Source organism: Xenopus tropicalis, chromosome 9 (genome assembly GCF_000004195.4).
Source record: "Xenopus tropicalis strain Nigerian chromosome 9, UCB_Xtro_10.0, whole genome shotgun sequence".
Classification (NCBI taxonomy): domain Eukaryota; kingdom Metazoa; phylum Chordata; class Amphibia; order Anura; family Pipidae; genus Xenopus; species Xenopus tropicalis.
This window is the reverse complement of record NC_030685.2, coordinates 17,259,417-17,277,060: the sequence shown is the minus strand read 5'-3', so window position 1 is coordinate 17,277,060 and position 17,644 is coordinate 17,259,417. Positions and strand designations below refer to the sequence as shown.

The window sequence follows — 17,644 nt, the reverse complement described above, 5'->3', positions numbered from 1 at the left end:
AAATCGAGAGATGGATTTAGTGTTAAGGATCTCCGGGGAGAGACTGGTCCCTTGTCACATGTTTTTTATTTTATTTTTTATAAAAAAGCAGATTTATATTGGGCTAAAATTCACAAAATAATTAGTTTGGTCTTTAAATACATTTTTCAACGTTTTATTGCTTAATAAGAATATTCGGGGTTATTTTGTTCACTAAGAGTATTTCTACAATGAGGACACATTTATTCTATCCTTCTATCCTGTTGCTGCCAATTAAAAAAAAAAAAATAACCATTACAGTATGGGATCCGTTATCCGGAAACCCATTATCCAGAAAGCTCTGAATTACGGAAAATCTGTCTCCCATAGACTTCATTATAAGCAAATAATTCTCATTTTTAAAAACGATTTCCTTTTTTCTCTGCAATAATAAAACAGTACAGGTATGGGATCCCTTATCCGGAAACCCGTTATCCAGAAAGCTCTGAATTACGGAAAATCCGTCTCCCAAATAATTCTCATTTTTAAAAACGATTTCCTTTTTTCTCTGTAATAATAAAACAGTACAGGTATGGGATCCCTTTTCCGGAAACCCGTTATCCAGAAAGCTCTGAATTATGGAAAGCCTGGCTCCCATAGACTCCATTTTAATCAAATAATTCAGAATTTTAAAACTGATTTCCTTTTTCTCTGTAATAATAAAATAATAATAAAATAATACCTTGTAATTGATCCCAACTAAGATATAATTACCCTTTATCGGGGGCAAAACAATCCTATTTGGTTAAATTAATGTTTTATTAATTTTTTAGTAGACTCAAGGTATGGAGATCCAAATTACGGAAAGACCCCTTATACGGAATACCCTTGGTCCCGAGTATTCTGGATAATGGGATAATTAATCCTTATTGGAGGCAATTAATTTTTTAGTAGACTCAAGGTATGGAGATCCAAATTACGGAAAGATCCCTTATCTGGAAAACCCCAGGTCCCGAGCATTCTGGATTACAGGTCCCATACCTGTATTTAATTTTGTTTCCAATTTTTGGATAAAGTAAAAATTCTCCTTCATTTGAAAAAATCCACTTCACCAGTAATTCCAGGCCAATATATATTTTTATATTTAGGGGGAATAAATGTGAACTTTGCCTTTAGCCCTTTAGATTTCTTATTAAATATCAAAAATAACAGAATTTGTTGTTTTTTTCCGGAAAAAAAAAAAAAGAATGTAGGAAGCACAATATCGGGAATAAATGAAAATGAATCCTCTCCATTAATTACAACGCCTTTCTCCAAAAATAAAGTCATTAAACAATTCTAATACGGAAACATAAATATTTATATTTATATATATATAATTTTTTTTTTTTTTTAAACCGCTCTTAAAACTATAAGGACATTTAGGAAAAAAAAAAATGTTAATTACAGTTTAAAACATTGCTTAGAAAATTCCATGGAAATGGGACTCTCCGTAGTCAAACAAAAAAAACCATGAGGCACGAGAAAGGGGAAAAGTTGTAGGAATTCCTCGCCGGAGCCCAGATACAGTCACTGGGGGGGGGGGGGGCCATTGGGGTTTTGGGAGCAATGCTGGATAATGCCATCAGATAGGGAATACTACAACAGTAACCCAAAGGCAACATCATTGGTCGAACCTCTTGTCTTGTTGGAAACGGACTTGTTGGAAATGTAGAAATTGGTCAGAATCAGAATCGTTGGTCTGGTTTCACGTCGCATAAAACGGCAAAGCTTTTTGGCACCTACTGTTCAAAGTCTTCATGTAGGAGAATTCCCCTTCATCTTATGTCACAGCCCATAAAATATAGATTTCCAAATTCATTTCTGGGGAAGCCTCGAAGGCCCATCACCCCGTTTCAGAGTAGAAAAGAAAAAAATCCTCAGTTTATCAGCAGGCACTTAGAAACTGGCACTGCGTCTCCCACCGCTCCGTCATAGTGCATATGTTCTGGAAGAAGTTCAGCTACCAGAGACCTTATTATGGCGTTATAGTCACTTCACTCAAGGAAAAAACTCGTTTAAGGCCTCGTCAGGGTTGTGTAGACAGGCTGGTCCCAGTTGGAGGTGGGGCTGTGAGAGGGTGGGATGGACAAGCTGTTGAGGATAGGTGTAGCATAAGGCCGCCGGGACGAATGGAAGTATGGATATTGGTAGAGACTGGATGGATAACCGGAGTATGGGTTGTAATAATTAGAGCTTGGGAGGTCCGTGTAGTCACATTGGGAGCTGGGGAAAGTGGTGGGCACTGTAGCACTTGGCACGGTGGTGGCACATGCCTGGGCACTGTAGGTATTATAGTCAGAATGGGTAGGTGACCCCTGAGACTGGTCGTTATAATGGCTGGGGCTCAATTGCTCTGTCTTGATGTGGGGTCTCTGTTGACCGGACTCACTGGAAGAAGAAGATGAAGTAGAGGGACTCTTGTGCGACCAAACGGGGGCTGCGGTGGCTCCGGGCGCGTGGGTATACGAGGACGCATAGGGTGCCGCTGTTGCATTCTGCCCATGGTCAGCAGGAATAGGCCCGTGGCCATTAAGGGGAAGATATTGGTCAAACTCATGCACGTCAAAGGCTTCTATATTGTTGATGACTTCGCTGCTCAGTTCGCTGATATCCACATTGCTGAAATCTATGTTCTGCCGCCCACTCTCCATCATCCTCCTGCCTTCATGCTTCAACTCTTGCTTGCCGCCATGATGGAGGTCAGTCTTGGGCGTGGTGGGAGGAGTTGGAGGTCCGTGGTTTTGACCTAATGGCAGGACACAAAACAAGGAGAAAGATTTAAAAAAAAAAACTCTGAACTGCTTTTCATTTGGTATCATATGTTCTAATGGCCAATTTTAAGACCCTCAAGAAAATGAAAGGTGGGCAGTATTTATACTGCTACCAATGGGAAATGGAAAGGTCACCTAATCTGAACGTTAGTATACTGCTTACTCCATAGATACTGCTTACTCCATAGATACTGCTTACTGCATAGATACTGCTCACTCCATAGATACTGCTTACTCCATAGATACTGCTTACTCCATAGATACTGCTTACTCCATATATACTGCTTACTCCATAGATACTGCTTACTGCATAGATACTGCCTACTGCATAGATACTGCCTACTGCATAGATACTACTTACTCCATAGATACTGCTTACTCCATAGATACTGCTTACTGCATAGATACTGCTCACTCCATAAATACTGCTTACTCCATAGATACTGCTTACTGCATAGATACTGCCTACTGCATAGATACTGCTTACTGCATAGATACTGCCTACTGCATAGATACTGCTTACTCCATAGATACTGCTTACTGCATAGATACTGCTTACTGCATAGATACTGCTTACTGCATAGATACTGCTCACTCCATAAATACTGCTTACTCCATAGATACTGCCTACTGCATAGATACTACTTACTCCATAGATACTGCTTACTGCATAGATACTGCTCACTCCATAAATACTGCTTACTCCATAGATACTGCTTACTGCATAGATACTGCCTACTGCATAGATACTGCTTACTGCATAGATACTGCTTACTCCATAGATACTGCTTACTCCATAGATACTGCTTACTGCATAGATGCTGCTTACTGCATAGATACTGCTTACTGCATAGATACTGCTTACTCCATAGATACTGCTTACTCCATAGATACTGCTTACTGCATAGATACTGCCTACTGCATAGATACTGCCTACTGCATAGATACTACTTACTCCATAGATACTGCTTACTGCATAGATACTGCCTACTGCATAGATACTGCCTACTGCATAGATACTACTTACTCCATAGATACTGCTTACTGCATAGATACTGCCTACTGCATAGATACTGCTTACTCCATAGATACTGCTTACTCCATAGATACTGCTTACTGCATAGATACTGCTTACTGCATAGATACGGCTTACTCCATAGATACTGCTTACTCCATAGATACTGCTTACTGCATAGATACTGCTTACTCCATAGATACTGCTTACTCCATAGATACTGCTTACTCCATAGATACTGCTTACTGCATAGATACTGCTTACTGCATAGATACTGCTTACTCCATAGATACTGCTTACTCCATAGATACTGCTTACTCCATAGATACTGCTTACTGCATAGATACTGCTTACTCCATAGATGCTGCTTACTGCATAGATACTGCTTACTCCATAGATACTGCTTACCCCATAGATACTGCCTACTGCATAGATACTGCTTACTCCATAGATACTGCTTACTCCATAGATACTGCTTACTGCATAGATACTGCCTACTGCATAGATACTGCTTACTCCATAGATACTGCTTACTCCATAGATGCTGCTTACTCCATAGATGCTGCTTACTGCATAGATGCTGCTTACTCCATAGATGCTGCTTACTGCATAGATACTGCTTACTCCATAGATGCTGCTTACTGCATAGATACTGCTTACTGCATAGATACTGCTTACTGCATAGATACTGCTTACTCCATAGATACTGCTTACCCCATAGATGCTGCTTACTCCATAGATGCTGCTTACTCCATAGATACTGCTTACTGCATAGATAATGCTTACTCCATAGATACTGCTCACTGCATAGATACTGCTTACTGCATAGATACTGCTTACTCCATAGATACTGCTTACTCCATAGATACTGCTTACTCCATAGATACTGCTTACTGCATAGATACTGCTTACTGCATAGATACTGCTTACTCCATATATACTACTTACTCCATAGATGCTGCTTACTCCATTGATGCTGCTTACTGCATAGATACAATATATTGCACCAAGGTTTCACAAGATCTTAATATTTTGGGGAGGGGTTTGTGATTTTTGCCCTCCTTTATATTAATTCTGTCTTTACTGAAGAAGATGCTATCAGACTATTCTAAATGAATTTCTTTTGGTATGCCTTTTTGGCCATCAATAAGCCTCCCCTTAGCAGGTGTGGAAAATCAGGCAGAGGTCCACGCAACTGTTGACCTAGCCAAGTGAGGAGATCTCAATGTGCACGGCCAGCTTAATACCAGGACCCCAAGAACCCATCAAGCTAATTACCTGCGTGCTCGGAATGCAGATGATTTTCTCCCATGCTCCCCATTCCTGAGTCACTCTTGTACATCTGGGAGCCCCCGTGAAGCCCCAGCTCTGCTCCGGAGTCGGAGTCGCTTTGGCCCGCCTTGGCGCTCTTCCTTCGCCGTGGTTGGTACTTGTAATCGGGATGGTCTTTCTTGTGCTGCACTCTCAGTCTCTCGGCTTCCTCCACAAAGGGACGTTTTTCATTTTCACTCAGTAAACTGGAGAAATAAAAAATCTACATGAGTGGGTTGGGCACGTCAAGAAGATAAAATGGATAAACCTGTTATCCAAACTGTTTGCCTGAAGAATCATTGCTTCTATCTAAGCAAAGGGCAACGGTCCTACTTCCCATGTTCCAGTTCTGTATGTATTCAACCAGCCTACACTGTTTATAGTTTTATTTAATTATCGAACAGACGACAGGCGAAAATGTACGTTTCTTGGATTCATTTCCACCCAAATATTTTTATTGTACAAATTATTACACTTTTATAGACAGGTTGCCTGTCTCCCCCAACCCCAATGAATGGGTGAAACAAACTACAACAGGGATAGAGATTTCCTAATACTAATACAGGTATAGGACCCGTTATCCAGAATGCTAAGGATAAGGAGTCTTTCTGTAATTTGGATCTCCACACCTTAAGTCTGCTAAAATATCAGTTAAACGTTAATTAAACCCAATAGGACTGTTTTGCCTCCAATAAGGGGTAATTATATCTTAGTTGGGATCAAGTACAAGTACTGTTTTATTATTACAGGGAAAAGGGAATCATTTAACCATTAAATAAACCCAATAGGGCTGTTCTGCCCCCAATAAGGGGTAATTATATCTTAGTTGGGATCAAGTACAGGTACTGTTTTATTATTACAGAGAAAAGGGAATCATTTAACCATGAAATAAACCCAATAGGGCTGTTCTGCCCCAATAAGGGGTAATTATATCTGAGTTGGGATCAAGTACAGGTACTGTTTTATTATTACAGAGAAAAGGGAATCATTTAACCATGAAATAAACCCAATAGGGCTGTTCTGCCCCCAATAAGGGGTAATTATATCTTAGTTGGGATCAAGTACAGGTACTGTTTTATTATTACAGAGAAAAGGGAATCATTTAACCATTAAATAAACCCAATAGGACTGTTCTGCCCCAATAAGGGGTAATTATATCTTAGTTGGGATCAAGTACAGGTACTGTTTTATTATTACAGAGAAAAGGGAATCATTTAACCATTAAATAAACCCAATAGGGCTGTTCTGCCCCCAATAAGGGGTAATTATATCTTAGTTGGGATCAAGTACAGTTACTGTTTTATTATAACAGAGAAAAGGGAATCATTTAACCATTAAATAAACCCAATAGGGCTGTTCTGCCCCCAATAAGGGGTAATTATATCTGAGTTGGGATCAAGTACAGGTACTGTTTTATTATTACAGAGAAAAGGGAATCATTTAACCATGAAATAAACCCAATAGAGCTGTTCTGCCCCAATAAGGGGTAATTATATCTTAGTTGGGATCAAGTACAGGTACTGTTTTATTATTACAGAGAAAAGGGAATCATTTAACCATGAAATAAACCCAATAGGGCTGTTCTGCCCCCAATAAGGGGTAATTATATCTTAGTTGGGATCAAGTACAGGTACTGTTTTATTATTACAGAGAAAAGGGAATCATTTAACCATGAAATAAGTTTTAAAATTCTGAATTATTTGATTAAAATGGAGTCTATGGGAGACGGGCTTTCCGTAATTCAGAGCTTTCTGGATAACGGGTTTCCGGATAAGGGATTCCATACCTGTACTGTATGCATAGGAGAACACCAGAACTATCCACACCCAAAAACTAACTGCCAATAGCAAGTGGCTCATCACTCAGTAACAACCAATCACGGGGTAGCAACTAATCTCTTCTATTTATATGGTAAAAAAATACAATTTATATATTTATCATTTATTCTGTCACCAGCTCTACGACAAATAAACCTTCCAAAAATGTTCTCTGTTCTTATTCTCTGTTCTTAATATACACATTTGTATATAAAGAGAGGGAAAGAGAGAGAGAATGTCGTCTATTTTATGGTCAATATACTCTATAAATGATGGGGAATAAAATAAACCGTTTGCCATCAACAGCAATTTTTTTTAAAATATCTGATTAATTAAATACAAATTATCCAAGTATATAAATACACTCAGACCCTCGAATGTGTCTGAAACGACTGCACTATTGTTCGGAGTCTGCGTTTTTAATGACAATAATTTGTGCAATAAAAATATTTGGGTGGAAATGAATCCAAGAAACGTACATTTTCGCCTGTCGTCTGTTCGATAATTAAATAAAACTATAAACAATATTTGTTTCAATTAAATTTAACCACATAATAGCAGAAATACATTCAGAAAATGAAACATAACTGGGATTAGGACTCATTTTTGTCGAACCGCCCACAGAAATCAGACGCTGTTTTACTACATTTTTTACCCTCACTTTACCAGACATTTTTTACATTTACAATTTTTTTTTACTTTATATTTCCCTATTGGGTTTCTCTGGCACATGTACAAATATAATGCACTGTCTGATCAACATGCAACTTGCAACCACGGAAAAGCTGCTTTGCATATAATATAGTTTTATGGGAAAGCGCAAAGTCCTGTCTTGTGACTGGGCAAGAGCAGTTTTACATTGTTTAAAGAACTTAAAGAACCTAATCTTTTAACAGTTTGCTGGCGGATCAAGCGAACACTGTTTAGGTTGGCAATGTATTCAGGGCTGTCTTGAGTGGTGTGGCCTAGAGTATAACTGACTTTGCCAGAGATCAGATTATTATTATGGAGGCTGCCCCCCCCCCACAGTCCCTTCCCAGAGGCTATTATCCCCCCACTGCTACTATAGGCACCATCTCTCCCTACTATACCTGCTATCCCACAGCCCCAGTCCCTTCCCAGAGGCTATTATCCCCCCACTGCTACTATAGGCACCATCTCTCCCTACTATACCTGCTATCCCACAGCCACAGTCCCTTCCCAGAGGCTATTATCCCAACTGCTACTATAGGCACCATCTCTCCCTACTATACCTGCTATCCCACAGCCCCAGTCCCTTCCCAGAGGCTATTATCCCCCCACTGCTACTATAGGCACCATCTCTCCCTACTATACCTGCTATCCCACAGCCCCAGTCCCTTCCCAGAGGCTATTATCCTCCCACTGCTACTATAGGCACCATCTCTCCCTACTATACCTGCTATCCCACAGCCACAGTCCCTTCCCAGAGGCTATTATCCTCCCACTGCTACTATAGGCACCATCTCTCCCTACTATACCTGCTATCCCACAGCCACAGTCCCTTCCCAGAGGCTATTATCCTCCCACTGCTACTATAGGCACCATCTCTCCCTACTATACCTGCTATCCCACAGCCACAGTCCCTTCCCAGAGGCTATTATCCTCCCACTGCTACTATAGGCACCATCTCTCCCTACTATACCTGCTATCCACAGCCCCCTTCCCAGAGGCTATTATCCCCCCACTGCTACTATAGGCACCATCTCTCCCTACTATACCTGCTATCCCACAGCCCCAGTCCCTTCCCAGAGGCTATTATCCCCCCACTGCTACTATAGGCACCATCTCTCCCTACTATACCTGCTATCCCACAGCCACAGTCCCTTCCCAGAAGCTATTATCCCCCCACTGCTACTATAGGCACCATCTCTCCCTACTATACCTGCTATCCCACAGCCACAGTCCCTTCCCAGAGGCTATTATCCCCCCACTGCTACTATAGGCACCATCTCTCCCTACTGTACCTGCTATCCCACAGCCCCAGTCCCTTCCCAGAGGCTATTATCCCCCCACTGCTACTATAGGCACCATCTCTCCCTACTATACCTGCTATCCCACAGCCACAGTCCCTTCCCAGAGGCTATTATCCCACTGCTACTATAGGCACCATCTCTCCCTACTATACCTGCTATCCCACAGCCACAGTCCCTTCCCAGAGGCTATTATCCCACTGCTACTATAGGCACCGTCTCTCCCTACTATACCTGCTATCCCACAGCCCCAGTCCCTTCCCAGAGGCTATTATCTCCCCACTGCTACTATAGGCACCATCTCTCCCTACTATACCTGCTATCCCACAGCCCCAGGCCCTTCCCAGAGGCTATTATCCCCCACTGCTACTATAGGCACCATCTCTCCCTACTATACCTGCTATCCCACAGCCCCAGTCCCATCCCAGAGGCTATTATCCCCCCACTGCTACTATAGGCACCATCTCTCCCTACTATACCTGCTATCCCACAGCCACATTCCCCTCCCAGAGGCTATTATCCCCCCACTGCTACTATAGGCACCATCTCTCCCTACTATACCTGCTATCCCACAGCCCCAGTCCCTTCCCAGAGGCTATTATCCCTCTGCTACTATAGGCACCATCTCTCCCTACTATACCTGCTATCCCACAGCCCCAGTCCCTTCCCAGAGGCTATTATCCCACTGCTACTATAGGCACCATCTCTCCCTACTATACCTGCTATCCCACAGCCCCAGTCCCTTCCCAGAGGCTATTATCCCCCCACTGCTACTATAGGCACCATCTCTCCCTACTATACCTGCTAGGTATAGTATAGTAGCTACTGCAGGAGCTGATGTGCTGCCTGCTTGGCCCAATATTACCAAGTTTTCCTACATTCCTTCTGCCAGAAACTGCTGTTTTTTCAACCCCCTCCCAAAGACAACTCTAAATGTATCTGTGTGTTTGCCAGCAGAAAAGAGGTAACCAGTCACTCTGTGGGAGGCTACTGCAATGTCTTTATCACATGTGCTGCAGCAACTCAGAGTGTTCTTTAAAAAAAAAAAAAACACACACACAAAGGTTCTAACCCAAGTACCTTCCCAACATAAGTGAAATATCCCATATCCATTTCATAATGAGTCCCGCAGGCCTGAGCAGAAGTTATTTTTGACACACCGCTGGGTAGATCCCCTGGTGTCTCTGTACAAGGATCTGGAGTGCACAAAAGGTTTATATAAAGGACAAGCTAACTCATCTCCAAGTCTCACCTATGGGGGAGGGACTTTTTGGGGAAAACCTAACTAAATTTATTGCACTTCCAAGAGACGGCACATGGATCAATAAATGTCCATTGTCCTAAAAACTACATTTGAAAGTTTAATTGTATAAATCATTTTGGATATATAATGATTTAATATTACCATGGAAGTCTTTACTCTGGCAGCAAAAAAATGTCATTTTCAGAGATAACGTATAATTATGGCCGACATGAAGTGCAAAGCAAAGTACAATTCTGAATTTGGCCGCTCTATTTACCCTTCGTTTGGAAGTTTCCAAGCACATCCCGCACCCTTGAGCGTTCCGACCCATCATGGGACCTGACCTTGGGGAGGTGCGGACAACACCCTATGGCGAGGGCCGACAATAAGAACAGGGAGTGGAAATATTTTACTTCCAGGGGCGTATGGTGTCTAATAAAATACTGAATGGCCGATATCTAGTCATTTCTAATATATATATATATAATATATGTCACCTAACGGCTTTAATGGTGGGCAAGGAATGGGCAGTAGAGAGAAGATAAACCTTTAGAACTTTCAAGATTTGTTTGAGGAAATGCTTTATTAATTGGATAGCTTTGATGGATAATTGGATTCATATAACTAGTGGTTACGGCACAAACAGATTGAACTACCCTTATTGGTTCTTCCCCAGTGATTGTCAGCTCTTGTACAAGACAAGCACAGCATGGTACAAAGGCTAACCTAAAGCAAGCAGGGATTAATCCTAAATACTATAAACCCTACTTGGGACTAAGAAAAACTTTAGCTAAATAACCCTGTAGCCAACCTCGGCCATCCAAGATGCATCCGACTTGCCATACTGCTGTCGCACTTACCCTTTAACAAATAAATGGACTTTAGGTAAATTGGATTCAAGGCTGAAATAAGTCACAGCTTATTATTAGCTGATATTATTTAGGCCATTCATATAAAACACATTAGGGAGCCACCCCCCTTGTTTCCAAAATGATTGTATCAATGATTAGAAATGTATAATATTATTAAACTTGCTGCATTTATATGAGCTCTAGTACCAACCGAAACAATATTCCCCTAAATTGAATGGAAACTTTTTGGCCGACGGAATAAAAACGAAGCAGGCTATTTACTAACCGTGTAGCAGACAAGCATCGGGCACGGAGCCCTGGTTAAAGGGCTGGGCTGTCACATTAACACTGAATGATGAATCACCGCGAGCAATTAATTCAACGTTCCAAACATGACAACCCCTGGGACTCGGCTGTTACCCAGGAAAGGAACCCACAGTGGAACCCACAAACAAGACTACTACGGAGCAGCAAATTCCAACCCGTCATTTACGTTTAAACTGGAAACTTCCACTTTGTACTGACAAGGGGGGAATGGGCAGGGGGTGCTGATAACTAGATCCTCATCCGAGACTCCACATTCTGCCTTAGTTTATATGAGCAAGGGCTAGTGACTCTTTAAGCCAGTGCTTCTCAACCTTCCTAATGCCGCAACCCTTTATTATTATTATTAACATTTATTTATAAAGCGCCAACATATCCCGCAGCGCTGTACAATAAGTGGGTTACATACATTGGACATACAGAGTAACATATAAAGCAATCAATAACCGATACAAGAGACGAAGAGAACCCTGCCCAAAAGAGCTTACAATCTACACTTTATTACAGTTCCTCATGTTGTGGTGACCCCACAACCATAAAATGATTCCTACCACCATCAGAAATATGTGTTTTCCGACGGTCTTAGGCGACCTCCAACCATAAAATTATTCCTACGACCATCAGAAATATGTGTTTTCCGACAGTCTTAGGCGACCTCCAACCATAAAATTATTCCTACCACCATCAGAAATAGGTGTTTTCCGACGGTCTAGGCGACCCCCAACCATAAAATTATTCCTACCACCATCAGAAATATGTGTTTTCTGACAGTCTTAGGCGACCTCCAACCATAAAATTATTCCTACCACCATCAGAAATAGGTGTTTTCCGACGGTCTAGGCGACCTCCAACCATAAAATTATTCCTACCACCATCAGAAATATGTGTTTTCCGACAGTCTTAGGCGACCTCCAACCATAAAATTATTCCTACCACCATCAGAAATAGGTGTTTTCCGACGGTCTAGGCGACCCCCAACCATAAAATTATTCCTACCACCATCAGAAATATGTGTTTTCCGACGGTCTTAGGCGACCCCTGTGAAAAAGTCGTTCCACCCCCAAAAGGGTTCCTGACCCACAGGTTGGGGCTGCTGTAAGCAAAGGCAAAGCCATACCTTGTAGCACAGAACTATTAGAAGAAGTAAAATAGCCTCAGGTAGTCATTAAAAATCATAAAAAGTAGCCTCATATAAATACAAGCTATCAATATGTAACCTCACCTAAATGCAGCCTTTTAATACAGCATTAGGGGTGCCTTCATGTTTTCCTTTCTACCCATTTAGGGGCACAGTGAATGCCAACTAGTAGATGCCCACATTGGTGCCTGGCACTGATACTCACCGCCACAGCTTGCCCAGGGTCTTGCTAAGCTCAGCATTGTGTAAATGTGGGTACTGATCTGCCAGCTTCCTTCTGGCCGCCTGTGCCCACACCATAAAGGCGTTCATTGGTCTTTTGACGTGGGGTTTCGCCTTGAGGCCCCCGGAGCCCCGGACTGGCATGGGCACCAAGCTCCAGTCGTAGCCCTTCAGCACCTGGGACACTGCCTCTCGGATACACGCTGGGAAGCGCTCGTCCATGGTCTCTTCCCCGTCCCGTTTGGAGAGCTGGGAGATGCCCGGGGGTCTGTGGGAGCCGCGCCCCTCCGAGCCGGCCGGGGACAGCGGGGAGTCCGAGTCTGAGTCCGAAACGTGAGACATGGAGCTGGCAGTGCCAGTGGGGCTGCAGGGGGGCTCCGGGACGTGCTCCTGCTCCGAACTCATGTTCAGCATTGAGGAGCCGGGCTTGGGGCTGAGGGGGAGCAGCGCGCAAAATGCGCGCAAGGTTGGCACCGTGCGTAAAACAGGCAATGGGTGCGCAATCACCGGAGAGGGATCAGTCCAGAGGCGCAGCGGCAGCACAGCTCCAACACTCGCAGCGATTTCCAGAGTCAATGAACTTAGTCCTGGGGGGGTCTGGATTTGTCAGCTCCTAAAGGGGATCCAGTCATTAGTGGGAGCCCAGATCACTGGCTGTGGCGACTGTATGAGGGGAGGAGAAGCCTCACAGAGCGGCCAGACTACAGCTCCCTGCGCAGCAGTGCAGTTTGTATGGAGAAAAGTCGCAAGTGCCAAGTACTTATGCGCAGCGAGTGTCCGCCCATCTCCTGCCATTGGCCCGCCGGCTGGGGGGGCAGGGGGGTGTCGCTGGGCTGAAAGGGAGCGACTTTGTAGCGCTGTGTTTTCACACGTGGGTTTGTGCGCAGAAATGTTGTGATCGACAACGAAAAGGAACCCGCCATCATCATCATCGGCCCCTAAGCGCGGAACTGTACGGGTTAATAGAGAGAATAGGGATACGGACAATTCTGTAGCGTTGTGTACGGATCTCTGCAGATGCGACCGGGGCAGCGACAAAATTATGCGCGTCTGGACGATCTTGGGATTTTTTAGTGTTTTTTTTTATCAGTAGACTGATATAGATTTTTAAGTGTTTTGGATACTAATGGAGTTGCATTAAGCTGTGTTACCCAGGTGTACTTCCTATAGTGACAGTGTGGCTCAAATTGAAAGTAAATAGAGAGACTGATGATTGACAGATCATGATCTTCATGATATAGTCAGGTTCCATCTAATATTCAAAATAAACCCTGACATTTAATATAAACAGAGGCCCAAACAGCCCCCACCAGCCCAACAAACAGTGACTGTCTATGGCATTGTAGGGTGAAGACACACTGAGCTACTAGTAGCAGCTACTTGTCATGGCTACAGAAATAGACTGATCATTTACAGAATGCTGATCATTTACTGATAACTGTCTCTTCGTGTGTTTTAGCAGAGGCAATTCTCAGTATTGTCTATGGCAGGGGATTTTCTGGTGTTTAGTAGCTGTGACAAGTAGCTGCTACTAAGTAGCTCTGTGTGTGTTCACCCTTACAGCAGCCACTCTGGTGTTTGCCAGACCCTATAGGCTGCCAGTCCTGGTCTGTATTCATATAGTTACACAGAGCTTTACACTGATTTATGACATCCAGGAGCCTTACAATGATTTAGCCATAACCAGAGCGTCTTTCACAAATGAGCCCTATATAGGGATGAGCGAATCTGTCCCTTTCGCTGCTGAAAAGTTCACAAAACGAAAAGAAATTAGCAAAACCGCGTGATTTCATTTAAGCAACCACAACTTTTTTTTTGACACGACTGCAGCTTTTTCCTCATTCAGTGAATTTTTGTCAAGGCGAATATTTGAGGCAGTCTCATAAAAAATAGCGAAATGCGGAAAACACGCCCGGTGACAAAATACACTAATTACTAGCCTTATATAATGTCTAGTGCCTCTCTTCCCCTCTTGTATCGGTTATTGATTGCTTTATATGTTACTCTGTATGTCCAATGTATGTAACCCACTTATTGTACAGCGCTGCGGAATATGTTGGCGCTTTATAAATAAAAGTTAATAATAATAATGCTGCATTGTTACTGTCCTACAGTTACAGTGCCTTCCCCCGACACCCTCTTGCCTTACTATACACAATATCCCACAGTTGCAGCCCCTTCTAACACTCTCATGCCTTACTATATATATTATTGCAGAGATTTAGCCTCATAAAGACATATACAAAATGTAGTTTCTTCTTTCTTTCTGGATGCAATGAGAGTAGACCCTGGGGGCATTTGCCCTGCTTGCGCCCCCTAAAGGCTGCTGTGTCGGCGTACTCCAGAAAGGATGTTCCAGCTGTGGCCGCTACAGATTTCTGTTTGGCTATTTAAACACTTCATAATAGTACAATGTACAGCGATGCGGAATATGTTGGCGCTTTATAAATAAATGTTACTACTAATAATAATAGTACAATAGCTGAACATGATTGCAGACACCTTAATGTAAAAAAAATACCCTTTCTAGTTCCTCAGCAAGCAATGAGAGAATGTGCTTGGCCACACTGAGAAAGCAGCGTTATTATGTTGTTTGGCCATTGGAGGGCGCTGTTTGTTCCATGAAGGAGGGAACCTCATTAAATAACTGTGGCTGCTTCCCCTGATATCCATGGCTGCCCCCACTGCTGCACATACACCCCCAGTGAGTAGTGGGATGCTGGGAGCTCAGAGCCCCAGGCTGAACATCCTTAATGGATACTCTGAGCATATCTGCAATTGTTACACAATAGATTATGTTGTTTGTTTGTTTGTTTGTTGTTGTCTTAATTGCCTCTCTGCTTTGTCATAAAACCAGCCCTAATTATTGCCCTATAGTCTCCTCTTATTAAATATAAAAATGATATATTTTCCAGCCGTTGTGGAGTTATTTCCTTTGCCTTGCTGAGCTTTCTTAGCTTCATCACTGCTGATTAAGATTCAGAGTCTTGCTCATCGGAACTGGGGGGGGGGGGGGGTGCAAATCCTCCCCCTCCCCTAGCCCCCCCAACCAAAAACATCTTCAGCTGCCCCTGGTCTTGCTATAATCTACATTGTACACAATGGGTTTCAGGTAGGGACCTGTGACTACTGTAACTGAATGCAGTAATAAAGGTAGACTGAATCTCAGCCATAAAGCATGACTGAATGGTTGCTGTGTGAGGGAAAGTATGCCAACACAACCACCATTCCCACAAGCAACCACAAAGGCAACTTTTTGAAAAATATTACCCATTGTACTGATATTTTTCATGCTTGTGTTCCTTTAAAGCTTTTGGCAGTGCCACCCACCCCAGTGCCACATGGTTTTCATGTCCCTGTGTAACCGCACTGGGACAGGGGGGGGCAGCGCATACATACGGCATCCAGAACCACCCCCAGATCCGCAGGTAGGAGCACAGATCCAGATTGTGCACAGAACAAGCCGCTCCATGGACGTGGATATTGTGTTCCAGCCAGTGGAATGTTCTGGAAGATAAAGCGGCAGGGCCTGGTGATACCCAGCAAGAGCAGGAACACTCTGCCATTCTCGCTTTCCCAGTGCCACGGGGGTTAACCCCTTCTCAGCTGAAATGTGCATTGGGCTTGAGCCGTATGACCATTGGTCGGCTGTATAAAGATGGGGAAAGTAGTACATTTTATACACAATATCTGCCCTACATGTGGCTGGTAACATAACAGATCCCAAGCTATGTAGGGGCCCCTGGGGTTTGGTGTTTTATGTGAAAAAAGGTACAAATGGTGTATTATCTCTGCTATGAGGTTAATACAGTAGAAAAAGGTAATAGTCTTTATATAATATAAATTATATATATTATACAGCAGATGGTGCCAGTTTGCAATAAGCCCCTAGTCTAGGGGTTACTAATAATTAGGAACAGAGCAACTTAATTGCAGAAACCATAAATAGTAAGAGCAGTAGTGATGGGAGTAAAATTCAAAAAGACATTTAAAATATTAGGACAAAAAAAGCCGAACGCATTTTGTGCCTTATGGGGCACTTGCTTATGAGTAAGTATGAATAACTGTCCTGTAAGGCACAAAATGCGTTCGGCTTTTGTCCTAATAAATGACTTTTTGAATTTTACTCCCATCTCTACTGTTCTTACTCTTGATGTTTTTTTCAATTAAGTTGCTCTGTTCACAAGGGTTGCACCCCCAGGGTTGGACTGGGGGTGCAAGGCCCACCGAGGCTGCCACTGCAGTGTCCCCGCACCCCCACAAGGGATCCCCGCTGTGGTCCCCACACAGCCCTCATGGGTCCCGGCCCCACCGACCCAAGCCTGCTCCCAGGGTTTGACTGGGGGGTGCAGGGTCCACTGGGGCTACTGCTTCAGGGACCCCTGCACCCCCCAATGGGCCCCCGCAGAGGCCTTCACACCACCCCCACCACCCATCCGACCCCCTCCCCTGATCGCACGTAAGTGAAACTTACCATAAGCCTGTCTGGGAAGGAAACTGGCGGTTTGGGGGAGCACCCTGTGGGGATCGGGTCTGGGCCGTTGGGACCCACAAGGTTTTTTCCCGGTGCCCCAGGGGCCCAAACCCACCCTGCCTACTCCCCTGCTTGGACCCCCAGCTTCCCTGCTCCCCTGCCTGGGCCATTCCTTCTCCCTTATTTCCATGCCCAGACCAACCCCTCTCCCCCACTTCCCTGCCCAATGGCCAAGGCTGCTCCCCAGGAGGAGAAGCAGTGAAAAGGGGGGGGGGGGAAGATGTGGTAAGGAGGGCCCTGAGGTTGCAACCCTGGTGGGCCCCTATGCCCCAGTCCGACCCTGCTTATTATTATTATTATTATTAACATTTATTTATAAAGCGCCAACATATCCCGCAGCGCTGTACAATAAGTGGGTTTCATACATTGGACATACAGAGTAACATATAAAGCGAGGTGAAAAGGGCCCTGCCCAAAAGAGCTTACA

The 17,644-nt window shown here is 43.6% G+C and overlaps 1 protein-coding gene across 1 annotated transcript; it reads right to left on the bottom strand.

Annotated features, from left to right (window-relative positions):
- Positions 1-1,352: 1,352 nt before the first annotated feature.
- Positions 1,353-13,424, bottom strand: sox8 (SRY-box 8). The gene is made up of 3 exons (XM_002932269.5): positions 12,667-13,424; positions 5,065-5,303; positions 1,353-2,746 (listed from the first exon to the last, which is right to left on the bottom strand). Exons 1-3 carry the CDS (start codon positions 13,095-13,097, stop codon positions 2,016-2,018), a joined length of 1,401 nt encoding a protein of 466 aa, XP_002932315.2. The 5' UTR covers positions 13,098-13,424; the 3' UTR covers positions 1,353-2,015.
- Between the last annotated feature and the right edge of the window lie 4,220 nt (positions 13,425-17,644).

Bases quoted from the DNA above. Each gene is read 5' to 3' on its own strand.
- sox8 (XM_002932269.5), bottom strand. From the start codon at position 13,097: ATGCTGAACATGAGTTCGGAGCAGGAGCACGTCCCGGAGCCCCCCTGC. The intron at 5,304-12,666 runs GTGAGTATCAGT...TTATTTCTCCAG, and splicing joins ACCCTGGGCAAGCTGTGGCG to TTTACTGAGTGAAAATGAAA. The intron at 2,747-5,064 runs GTAATTAGCTTG...TCCTGCCATTAG, and splicing joins TCTGCATTCCGAGCACGCAG to GTCAAAACCACGGACCTCCA.